The sequence below is a fragment of the Lissotriton helveticus genome, chromosome 6, assembly GCF_964261635.1.
Source record: "Lissotriton helveticus chromosome 6, aLisHel1.1, whole genome shotgun sequence".
Taxonomy (NCBI): Eukaryota; Metazoa; Chordata; class Amphibia; order Caudata; family Salamandridae; genus Lissotriton; species Lissotriton helveticus.
Genome location: NC_136067.1, coordinates 1,344,861,254 through 1,344,873,890, shown reverse-complemented (window position 1 = coordinate 1,344,873,890; position 12,637 = coordinate 1,344,861,254). Strand labels below are relative to the sequence as shown.

Here is a 12,637-nt window from a genome sequence, read left to right as displayed (position 1 = left end):
TGCATTAGCGCCAGCGTCCCGGTGATAGCAGTTTTTACGATGTATATCCTGCTTCTCGACCTGTCCTTCGTAGTATTTTGTTTGATTATATGGCACCTGATCCGTTCATTTAATATTATAAAATGAAACCTCTGTCTCATCCTGTGATTGAATTATGCGTTCCGATACAAGTATCATCCTGATTCGCTGCCGGACCTTGGGTCGTCGGCTGATGAGCTGTGCTATGCCATGACGTAGTTGGTTTTTTTTGTTGTCTAGCGGCCGGCCCAAGTGGTTGTAGGCCCAAGCTTGTATTTTCATTGAACGTGCTAATAAAGGTTTTCAAAAACACAAAACAAAAAAACAAAAAAAAAAACAAAAAAATGCTGTCGGTCAGAACGTGTAGAAACATGGGAATGGATTTTATTTTTCTTGTAATGACCCACAGAACAAAAAATAAGCATCTTGGCAAAAATATCTCCTCTGTGCTGATCACTATTGATTTTAAAAACGATCAGAAGAACAAAAAGTTAGTTCTCCTTTTTCGTTGTTTAAACTGCAAATGTATTTATGCTGTTTGACCAGCCTCTTCCCATGTCTGCTGGCTCTGACAGCAGGCATAATGACATCACAACTCAACTGTAATAAATGATTACAGTTGAGCTGCTAAGGCATGTTTTTATTAAAGGTGATTAGAAACGTCACAAGTTGCCTGTAATAAGGGCACACGAGAAGAGATTTTACACAGGGATTGTAAGTTCTCATGTATTGTAACGAAGTTTTAACCAAGCTGTATAAACTAGTCATAACTCAATGTGCCCACATATGTCTTAGTTTCACATTTTGCCTAGCAGGTAGAACCACACTCCTCTGTGGTTTCTCCTCGCACTGACTACAGGTATACAGGGTGAATATCTTATTTCTATTCCAATTCTTTACCAAAAAACTAAGATATTGGCCACATTCACATTTGACTATCGCACAAACCTCACAAACTGACTTTAAAACTGTGGGAAGCTGGCTTTTTATTTAGTGCACCAAAATGACGTACACTATGTAGAAAGTCCAGACGACCCGTATTGGTTTACAGGGCTTAAATTAATAATCCCAAATGCTCTCTTTGTTGTAGTGTGGGCGAGCAGTTCAGGCTTATCAGAAAGCGGTGTTAAGCATTTGCTGTACACACAGAGTTAATAAATGAGAGAAACACTCAAGAAGAAACTCAAGACCAATTTATAAATATAACAGATTTTTATATAATTTTAGACACTAAGATCATTAGAATCAGGTAAGTACTTTAGATGTTATAAGAATAATTTACGCGCCAGGACAGTCTCGACTAACAGTGCGCGATACAAATCAGCCTATAACATAACATAACATTTACAGTAGAAAATAACAGTGTTAGATTTGTAAGGAACAAGCCTCGAAAGTGGTAATGTTAGTCTATGAGAGAAACATTCACTGCATAGGTACACTTACAGATGACTTACACGACTGTTCTTCTGGATTTAAGGTAAGTAGAGGCCAAGGTACAAGAAAGCACCAGCATCAAGTTTACCTGCCCTGGGGTGTCCGGGTGCAGAGGTGCTATACGCGGTGGTAGCCTTAAATGCTACATGCTAAAGTCTATGGGGAAATTACCTGTAAGAAAAAAGATGCAATGGTGACTGGGGGACCAGTACAGCAGATCCCAAGTGGCGGCACGGTTTTTGAGGGTCTCAGGACCACAGGGACACCAATGGTTTACTCAAGCCTGGGGAGCTCAGGTGCAGAGTTGTTTTGTCCAGTGGGTTGGTGAGTTAAAGGCTCTCACGGTTCTTGGTGAACCTGTAGAAGAGGGAAAAGACACACTGTCGGACCACTCTTGGTGTGGTGCTGGCCTTTCTTGAAGTCCCTCGACATCCAGGTACGGTTTGGCGGCAGTGATGTTCCGACTGAACACAAACAAGCTTTGGTTTTTACAACTGGTGGCCTGGGTATTGGTGCAGGGGGGGTCCTGGAGGGTCTAGCAGCTCAGTACTCGCTTGGGAACTGAGGCTGACCTCTAGGAGCCTCGAAGTGCTTCTTCTGGGGGCTCTGATCCCTCGGTGGGCCCAGGGGTTGACAGAATGCTGTACCAGGCAGATGCAGTCGGTGAAGAGGCTACTCCACTCCAAGGTAGATGTTGCTGGGTCGATTAAGTGCAGGGCAGATCTCCAAGGGTTTGGGAAGGCTGTTCTGCTTCTGGACGAGTCAGTCTCAGTGATTGTCAGGCCAGCAGCAGCCAGGCAGGGTTTTGTGCCAAGTTCAGTGCTGATCCACAGTTCTTACGTCTTCGGCTCTTCTTTGTCATTCTTCTTTAAGGCAGACACATCTGAGTTCCTGATGTAAGGGGGCCACCTAAATACTAAGTTTAGGGGCGTTAACCGAAGTGAATGGTAGCAGGCAATTGGCTACTTACCCCTGGGATCACTACACCCCCTATATGACTACTTCCTGCAGAGAGTGGGCATAACCCTGTCCCAGAGTTCCTAATTCCACCAAAAATAAGATAATGATACCTTCTTTCGTGGAGCACATCAGGTAGCCCACCTTAGGTGTGTGACTAGCCTGGAAGTGCAACACACCTACTTGCATAGCTAATTGTCCACCTTTCCTGGTGTCAAATTAGCCTCAGGGCAGGGGGTGCCATTCTTCAGGTCCGGAGGAAGCCCGGGCTGCATATCAAAGTTGGAAGAGGCTTTGAAGCCTCTGGCCTTGGTATGTAGATTAATTAGCCATCCTGCTGGAGGAGGTAGTAGCACCTCAGGAGCTGGTATTGTTTCCTGACCTCAGAGAGCACTGGCTCTCACCTACAGGGGTTCAGACACTTGTCTGTGCTGGCAGGCTGAATGATACCAGTCAGCCAGCACACTAGAAGACTAGTGGGGTTCAGAGGGCACAGAGGTGCCCTGTGGGTGCCTGTCATAATAAATCCAATACTGGAATCAATATGATTTTCTTAAGACAAGGTGTTTAATACCAAACACCATAGGTTTCAGTGAAGCCATTGTGTAGCTCACAAAGACCAGTGCCCAATCCATACCTTAAGATGGCTTCCCTATTCACTAGCAATATCTAGTAATTGGACTAGACACCACAGGGGAATATCTGCTCATGCAGATATGTCCTCACATAAAATATAATACACCTTGCCTTAGAGCTCTAAGGCCTGCTATAGGGTTGCCTCACATATATTATATGCAGTGACTTTGGCATGTGCACACTGTGTGTGCGCCATGTCGTGTTTTCACACATTGTTAGCAACCTGTCAAACAGCCTGCAATGGCAGCCTTCATGCAATTTGTATAATGGTCCATTAGGGTGGCAAAATACATGCTGCAGCTCTTAGGGACCATCTTTAATACCCATGCTCTAGGTACCAGGGGTATCATTTACTAGGGGCTAAAAGGGGTGCTAGACAATATTCAACCTCTCTCTGTCCTAAGGCACCAGGCCCTTCAGAAGAATAGACCACCTCGCCTGTGCGGTTTCATAGATTACAGCACTTCTTTGGAAAGATTAGATAGGGCTATCCTCTGGATGAAGCTTGCGTCGTGGCGTATGCCAACGAATTTGCTAATAGCTAATACATCACTATATACAGAGACCTGGGTTCGGGTGAAAACTAGCGCAACAACAGTAACACAGAAAGTAAAAACAAACTGTGGGCTAAAACAGGGTTGTGTATTGACACCTGTTGGTTAATTTGTATGTGGCTGATCTAGGGAAAGTACTGGGCGGATGCAGTGTGGTTCCCCCTAATCTAAGCGCAGTCGGATCACAAATAGTTCAATACGATGACGATATCGTGGTCATACCAAGTCGGGTTTGCAAAGGGCTTTAAACGCTCTGGGTAGATTCAACAAGGCTAACCACCCATTGGTAAATCAGTCCAAAACTAAAGTCCTGATATTCGGGGGTTACCGAAGGAAAGAAGCTGGCAACTTGACAATTGGAAGGTAAGACCATTACTGCAGCAAGGCTTTATAAATATCTGTGTGTGGTTTAGTGAATCTGGTTCTGCTGTTGCTCAAGTTAAAGATCTTAAAAAGAAAGCGGCAGCTATTACTTATGGAATTGGTCAACTGAATCGCTTATTAAGTAGCGCTTCTGCTTACCCTATTTTAAGAGTAATAAAGGCAACCTTCACCCCAGCCCTGCAGTATGGTCACTTTGTTTATCCTGGTGCACTGGATGATGCATTGGAGTTATGTCACATTAGAGCATACTAAAAAATATTCCATCAACCACGACACATCCGATGCTCTGGATTAACACTGGAGCTAGGGTTAGTAATTTAATCAATCAATTGAGTGTAAGGCACCCATGTTAATAGATTTTATCAAGTGTAGGACAGCTCTCAAGAATGCGTTAAAAAAATCTTTCAAAACTGATTTACGAAAAACCTGGTAACCCATGGTCTAGACAACTTAATGAGGCGATTCTATTATTTAAGATTGAGGAGTCTGCCTTGGGGGGGACGGTGATATCCCGTATCTGGCATGGAAGACAGCTATTAACAAGCAAATGAAAGAGTCTTCCTGGCAACAGGACTTATGTACCGTCGAGGGCCGAGGATTGGCACAACCCCTAAAGGATTCCTATCATGTTGGGAAGCCACACATTTTTTTCCGGATCTCATTAATGCAAATACTCGGGATGAAATCCTCTACATGAGCGTGCTTGTACTACCAATAAGAGATGTTAACCCGCGCTGGGCTGGCTTAGGGGGTGACATCAATTGCAGGCTATGCTACAACTATCGAGAATCATGGTTTCATTTTTTATGCTGTTGCCCTTCCCTATATCATCAAAGGAGACTACTGTTAAAACCTATCTTTTTGGCAGAGGGAGTCCGTTCTTGTGCACAGGCATCTTCCTTTTGCTTTAGCAGTAGATCACCTGGGGGGCTGGGGAGATGTGCTACATTTGTGAATATTTTAAATAAAATATTATCGAATAGCCTTTCCACTGAAACAACATCCGTTAACAATTACATCATTTACAATTCGTCCTGAGCTACCTGTTCAACAGTTGGGATGTAAGTAAGAGCAGATCTGGAGAAACGTGGCCCCCTATGATGGATGGTGCCCGTTAGTGAGGTTTAAACCTTCTTAGAAGGAATATTTGGCATTTTATGGCTCATAAAAGAAGATTATGTTGGACATTTTCTGGGTTCCCTTGCATGTTGGCATTCCCCTCTGGAGATGGAGGCACCAGGAGGGTAGGTCAGAAGCAATAGGAGGGACAAGTCCAGTAGGCATTAAGCTCAAGCAGGTATATCGGAGGCTCTAAGTATAAGACTAGAGTGCAATAATCATCCTGTCCTCCTAGATTGTACTACTCCACTGGATCCCGTGGAAAGGAGTTAGGCATTATTGTAATTAGAATCACCATAATTATAAACCAGATCTGTGTATAGATTGCTGACTCTGTATTATGAACATTTTATATTGAATATGAATTTTAGTGGTATGAGATTATTTTGTATTTTTATGAAGGAAATTGCTTATTTAGATTGGGTTAGATCTAGGCACTTGGCACTTTAATAAGGTATATTGCGCAGAGTACCTGAATAATGGAACATTGCTGATTTTATTGTTAATTAAGTACTTGAAAATGTAGTGTTTCATGTTGATTGTTTTCTTTATTTCATGTTTAATTGTTATGGTTTTAATCAACTATACAATAAAATGCTACAACTTTACAGGGGTGCTACAGTGTATGCCAATAGTAACATCATTAGACAATTTTACCTTGTTTTTAGGGAAACAGCACTGCCACTGAGGCCTGGTTAGCAGGGACCCAGTGCATACCAGTCGAAAACCATCAGTAACAGTAACAAAAAGTGGGGATGACCATAACAAAAAGGGGCACTTTCCTACAAACACTTTCACAGGTTATCTGGAGTACATGCATAAGAGCTCATCCACACTCCCCTTTACAAGCCATACTGAACAGGATTCTACAGACCACTACACTAATCGGAAGTTCCCCCAATTACTTAGATCATACTCACATAAATCAATGGCCATGTTTTCTACACAGCAGAGGTGTGGTTATGGAGGCTTCTGGATATCACAATTTTCTCTTCTTTGAGTAGCCCTCATCCTGAATCGTTTCTAAGGCTCTGGAGGCCTAAGCCAATTGTGTGGCTCCCACGAGAAACTGTGAGGTGGGCAGCATTTAAGCGCCTAGTGATTCATCTTCAGAAATGTCATGACCAGTTCTTACTGAGCAGTGCTCTTTAGTAGGCAGTAGGGGTGAAAGGTGGGACTGCAGCAACTATTGTTTATGGTGAGGAAGTTTCTAGGCCAGGCCTGTCCTTTTGTCTTTTACTGATTACTACTTCATATAGGGTGATTAAAGTCAGGTGCTGAAAACTCAGAGTTCATTGTGCCCATTTGTGGGAGCTCCTGCTTGGCGACAGACCCAGTGCTACCTGCTGTGAAAAGCATCACTTTACCCGAGGGCTTAATCAGGAGAGCAGCCTGAGAAGGAGACTTGAAAGAGTATTGCCTCCACACGATTTTCAAGTCGGAATAAGTAGGTCTGCTTCCAATGTCTGAAAAATGTGGATAAAAGGGGGATGCAAACCAACCCTCTATGTAAACCAGTCCCAAGTTCTTCTTGATCAAGGAAGCAAATACTCCACAGAGTACTGGAACAGTTGCTATAACCAGGCCTGGAGTCTGCCTGACAACCAGTCTAGCAGAGGTGAGAGGATATCACCTGAAGTCACCACTTTCTGCTGAAGGAAGCCAGGATCCTGACTGAAGAAACCTAGAGGCACATACACTTGCTGAAAAAAGGGAAGCAGTGTCCTGGTGCTACAGGAGATGACGCTGTCCCAGAAGGAGAGGCACATCTTGCTCTTGACATGAAAACAACCCAGAGGCAGCTGACAAACTCAAGAGAGTGATCCAGGAGTGACCCGTGCTGAGATGGGGTCCCATTTACTGGTGTTGCCATAGCAGATGTCAAAAAGTGCCCGAAGTGGGAAGCCCCAAGCGAGGTCTGACTGCCACAACAAACAAGTAGGTTAAGAGCAGAGCTCCTACTAAAGAAAGCATAGTATTCATCCTTGAAGCATGAGTTGAATTAGACTATTTTTGCTCTTTCCTACACAAGAGGAGAATAAGAGCTAGCTGAACATCTAGAGAAGCAAGGGTAGGATTTCCAAGCTTTCAAACTGGAAGGGAGAACTCTTGATTTAATGTCTGATTTTTCTCACCTTAGGGTTGTTGAAGCAAAGAAGATATTTGCTTCTTGGTCAGTGCCTAAAGCATTTTATGTTAAGTATTTTGGTTCCATGAAATTAATTGCTTCATCTGTAAGGCCTTTCTAAGGGTGAAGGGAAAATGTTGTGAAAGGAACATGTCTAGATTTTTAATTAACCAATTCAGCAGAAGTGTCAGAAGGAGGATAATTTTTAGAAGTCGATAAAGAATAATGCATGTCTGTCTAGGTGAAATTACTAGTCTGGAGTTGGGATCATAGGTCAGATGTTCCATAAGAGGTGTAATTTGTAAGACACTGATGTCACAATCTTGGAGACATGTTTCAGTAACAATAGATTAGAATCTAGGGTGAATTCTGGAGGGTGGGTGGGCAGAAATGAATGCGTTCACAGGAGCACTGACAGAGAAACCCAGTTCGGTATTCTGACAAGAGTCACTTTTGTAAAAAATGTCAGACTCCTGCTCGCTCATGCTTTTTGAAGAATGAATACATTTAATGTTAGATTCTAGTAAGGACTGATTTTATGAGTTCGTGTTAATAATAGAAGAGAGCATTGGGCAGTGCATATTGTCAGCCGCATAATATTACCACTTCATGCATTAATTGACAAACATGGATGACCAAAACACAAAAGAATACCTCAGGATAGAAGCTACAGGGGAGACGCGGAAGATTACATTTCTTTTTCTGACCGAAAAGAACATGGTAATTGCTCCTTGAGTAATGGGTGTTGACTTGGCTGGCTTTGAGAGCAAACGAGAAAGATACATATTTAAGACAAGATTTGAAAAGGAAGAGGTTAGTAGAGGCTGAAAACTTAGGCTACTGACTGCTCAGGTAGGACTTGGAGCATGCAAGATACCCAGAATGTTCACATGATAAAAACATGAATCATTTTGTGTACTAGAAAAACATCTTTTTTCACCCATGATGGGCCCTCTCACTGGGTAGCACTGTGGGTACCTGATAAATGTGGCTCATTAGGTACTCAGCTTTAAATGGGAGTATTATCCTACCACTCTTCCATTCCACCTGACCCTGAGGGACATCTTCATTGGTGGCTTAGAAGGTAAAGATATTACACGAAGTTTACAGTTCAACACAGAAGTGTACTAGACTGGATATGAAAGATTTTGTAAACAGGTGTTCAGCATCCCCAAGGCTTAAAAAGATGAAAAGCCACCTGTAGTTCACCTTGGGATAACAATGTCATACAGAAAACAATCACTTAAAAATGTTGGAGCTGCTTTTTTACTATAACGGTTTAAGATGATGACTATATACATTTGAACGCAGTCTGCAGCAGTAAACATATAGCAAAGATAACAGATAATTACCTCGAATTGCTTGAAAGTTTGACGTCAGCACAAAGAGTTTGATGAGTTTCAGGCTCACAAATGTGTAATCGTGTTCCCAAATGACAGCTGGGATCAGCAGCAGCTTCCCATAACTAGACAACAGAAGTGCTTTCAGAAGAAGGATAAAATCCAATTGTGTTTTCAAAGTCTCACATGTCATAAGAAATAGGGCAGCAAAGATGCCCAAAAAATAGGCTGATTGTTCTGAAAATGAAAGAAGAACCAACAAAGCATTACATACCCCAGTTTTCTCTTTTTACTTTTCTTGACACAAATGGATAGTTTTTGTATCTATTAATTTTTTCCAATACTTATACCCATATGGGCCTTTGATGTGAGGGAAACTTCAAAGAGTGGGTCTGAAGTGCACCAGTATCCTCTTCAACACAGCCCTCACTCCAGACTATCACTAGGGGGTCATCAGTCCTTTGTGTGGGGTCAGACCACTACCATTGGAAGTGTAAGCCCCTTCGTCCCATCTGCCCAGGAAGACCCATCGGAGTTCAAAAGGATGCTAAATCTCGGGGTGAGCGGAGCTTGCAGAGTTTTACTCCGCGGAATTCTACAAAGTAACCTAAAAACTCCATGAGCGGCAGAAATCCAATCACCATACAAGTTTGTGTGAAGTAAATCAGTTGATCCCCCACTTCAGAGGTCCGGGGTGGGTTCCTTCTGTTCCCCCTGGGGCATTGCACTCTTTTGGGAGTGTCATTGTATTGCGTTCTATTCGTCCACATTAGCACTAGCAGTAGCACATTTAGGGAAGACGCAGCGTTTTACCTTCTACGCCATGATGCAAGCATAAACCTGGTTTAAGTTGGCGCGGCAAGGAGGCCCGTCAGTTACCCCAGGAGACAAGCCCAGCACGTTTCTATCAGTAACAACCCTCAAATTTTTACAAAAAAAGTACAGTCAGTAACCCATGGTCCAAAAATACAGACCCACCACTTTGATGACAGCCCAGACGTTAGTATCTAACACCAATATCACCCACATGAGCTGAAGAACTGGAGGTGGTACGTGAGGGGTGTCAACTGTCAAAGAAGACAAACTGGTGCCAAAAAGAACTAGGTTTCCCAAGGCACTCCGTGAAAGCTGCCTTGAAACTGAAAGTTGAAATTTTAGCCTATGCTTGATGCCTTCACATAAGCGATGCGTGCCTGCATCACAACATATGAAAGACATGGAATGGGGCATTCATCAATAAAATTGCCAGCAGTTTTTTCCTAGCTTTGCAGCATATTTATTTGGCAAAACTGCTTTGTGAGGGTGTATCACAGAAGAAGGGTTCTTTTTATTAGGGGTGAGCAGGCGCACAGGTAAACTCCGCTCCACTGGCGGTAAGCGGATTCTTTTTTCAGAACTACACGCTCCCAAGCAGAGTACAGAGTGGCAAGACTCTGGGAACTCTGCCGGCGGAGCGGAGTTCATGCCCACCCTTAGCTAAATCCCACCTAGCCCTTCCTGTGTCTGTGGATGTCTAGAAGGAATTCAGAAAAGGAACTTTCACCTAGCCCAGACGTGTATTAGAGACAGGCTGTTAGGCACACATGCCCATACATTGAATGTATTAGTCCACTAAGCCACCAGACCCGGCTTCTAGTACAGTGGGGTAGAGTACACTGGCACAGAGTAGAGTGGAGCAGAGTAGAGTAAAGATGCATGGAGTGAAGTGGGGGATAGAGTACTGTGTCATAGAGTGCAGTAGTGCACAGCAGATCAGAGTGGTATAGAGTAGATTAGCGTAGAGTACAGTACTAATAGAGGGGATTGGCGTAGAGTGGAGTAGAGTGGCGCAGAGAAGAGCAGCGCAGAGTAGAGTGGCATGGCGTAGAGTGAGTGCCGTCAAGTTCACCGGTGTAGAGTGAAATGGTGTAGAGTAGAGTGGTGTAAAGTAGTGTGGTGCAGAGTGGAGTGGTGCAGGGTGGAGTGGAGTGGAGTGGTGCAGGGTTGAGTGGAGTGATGCAGAGTAGAGTGGCATAGATTGCATTGAAATAGGCCAGTCAGTCAGTCAAATAGGCTTTATTTCGATAAAAGCATATCTTTAAAAGCAATACATACAACAGGATAAAAAAGATAAAAAGCCAAACATATACATACAATCATAGCTAAGTGTAAATAGAATGGCAACAATAAATTACCTAAGACGGTCTAACATAGTGACCAAAATTAAACAATTTCATTGAGCCTTTTTGACCTGATCACCCAAGCCCAACCTAAAAACTTTGCCATGCCACATACAAACAAGGGGCGGGTATCGGACTTCAGAATTCGCAAAGTCACAATATAATTTCTGGTACCCAGCTCCTTGCACAGGGGTTTCAGCCACCTAGATCGGGGAACTTTATAGGCAGGGTATTCAAATAAAAGGTGGGGCACCGACTCAATCCTAAGTGCACAAAATGAGCAAAAAGGAGTAGTTTGGGCCGGGATTTTCCAACGCGCGGTCAGTTCCCCCACTGGAAGTACTCCTATTCTAAATTTAAAATACAAAGCCATATATCTAGGTTTCGAAATTATGTCGAGGTAGAATTCTCAGAGGGCCACGTCCTTCACCAGGATAAATTCGCTGGTGGATCTGCATAGATTGGGATCAGTGATTCTCCTATCCGCTACCCAATTCCAATAGACTCTCTTCAGGACAGACTTAGGGGGGGGGGGGCAGTTCTAGTCTGCCAAGCCTCCCCCAGTCCCAACTCCCTAAGCAGGAATTTAACGTCCCTCAGCCACCTTATTTTTGACCAACCGGGCAACGATAACACCTCCTTCAGCCCTTCCGCATAACTGGAAAGTTCAGGGACTCTCCATAGGCGGGCCCAGCGTAGAAGGGGGCGCAATTTTGCCTGATCTTTAATTGGGCGGCAACCCATGTCCAAAAGCAGGGGCAATGTGGGGGTACTCTGTGGGAGGACCATCAGGTCCTTCAGAAATGTATTCTCTGAGCAGGATAACTGATCAACATTCAGGGAATCCCAAAGCTCTGCCCCATAGGGAGCCGCACTAACACCTCTTGCCATATAAATATCCAGCACGGGGGCAATGGGTTTAAAGGAGGATGACCGCTGCTCCTTAAGGAGAGCCCTCACCACCCTTTTATGACTCAATAACATCTTTTGGAGATGGGAGTCCCACCGCATGGTATCACTAAGACGGATGCCTAAATAGTCAAACTCCTTAACCCTTTCCAAGGGCACCAAATTTAGTACTGGTGCTCGTCCGAGCTTTTTCGGGGGGTTCAAGACCAGATATTTGGTCTTTTCTGTATTAATTTTTAACCCCTTGATCACGCAAAAAGATTGGAAACTGTTAAGGAGGTTCTGTAGACCCACCGGGGATTTTGAAATCAGGAGGGTGTCATCAGAAAAATAATAAAGTGGGTATTCTCCTGCCCGCCAGGGAAGGTGCATCAGCAGGGTGTTCCAAAAGATGCTCCACCACTCCGTTCACATACAATGAGAACAGAGTGGGGGCAAGGACACATCCCTGGCGGACGCCCCTGTTCACTGAGATTCTATCAGTCTTTTGACCCTGCTTACCCCACCTCACCTGCGCGAAGTTCTCTGAGTGGAGCTTCATCAATAAGGATAGTAGGTAAGCGGGCATTCCCAGATCGGACACTACCTTCCACAGGCAACCACGGGGCACTAGGTCAAAAGCAGTCCGTAAGTCAATAAAGGCAAGATACAGGCTGCCTTTGCCTAGTACAACCACTTTCCAATAAAGGAGCAGTAGTCTAAAAGTCTGCTCAATGGTCCCGGTGCCTGACCTAAATCCTGCCTGAAAATCAGAAAGTATTTTATTATCTACTGCCCACTGGAGCACTCTCCCAAGGACCACCTTTCCTGCCACCTTCTGGGAGGAGTCAATTAAGCTTATGGGACGGTAATTTGCTGGGTCGTCCCGAGCCCCCTTTTTGAAGATCAGGACGACCTCAGCTCCCATCCAGGAGTCAGGGAGAGTGGCACCAAAATAAGATGCGTTAAGCAGTGAAGAAATAAGTTTCCCCCATTCAATCAAGTTGAGGCGTAGCAAGT

General features: G+C 44.0%; 1 protein-coding gene across 1 annotated transcript in view; it reads right to left on the bottom strand.

The window, feature by feature from the left end:
- Positions 1–12,637, bottom strand: part of ARV1 (ARV1 fatty acid homeostasis modulator) — a 157,387-nt gene that overhangs the window by 52,826 nt on the left and 91,924 nt on the right. Inside the window, exon 4 of the mRNA XM_078649077.1 lies at positions 8,583–8,807. Coding sequence (XP_078505203.1) covers positions 8,583–8,807 — 225 coding nt within the window. The remainder of the gene's footprint in view (positions 1–8,582; positions 8,808–12,637) is intronic.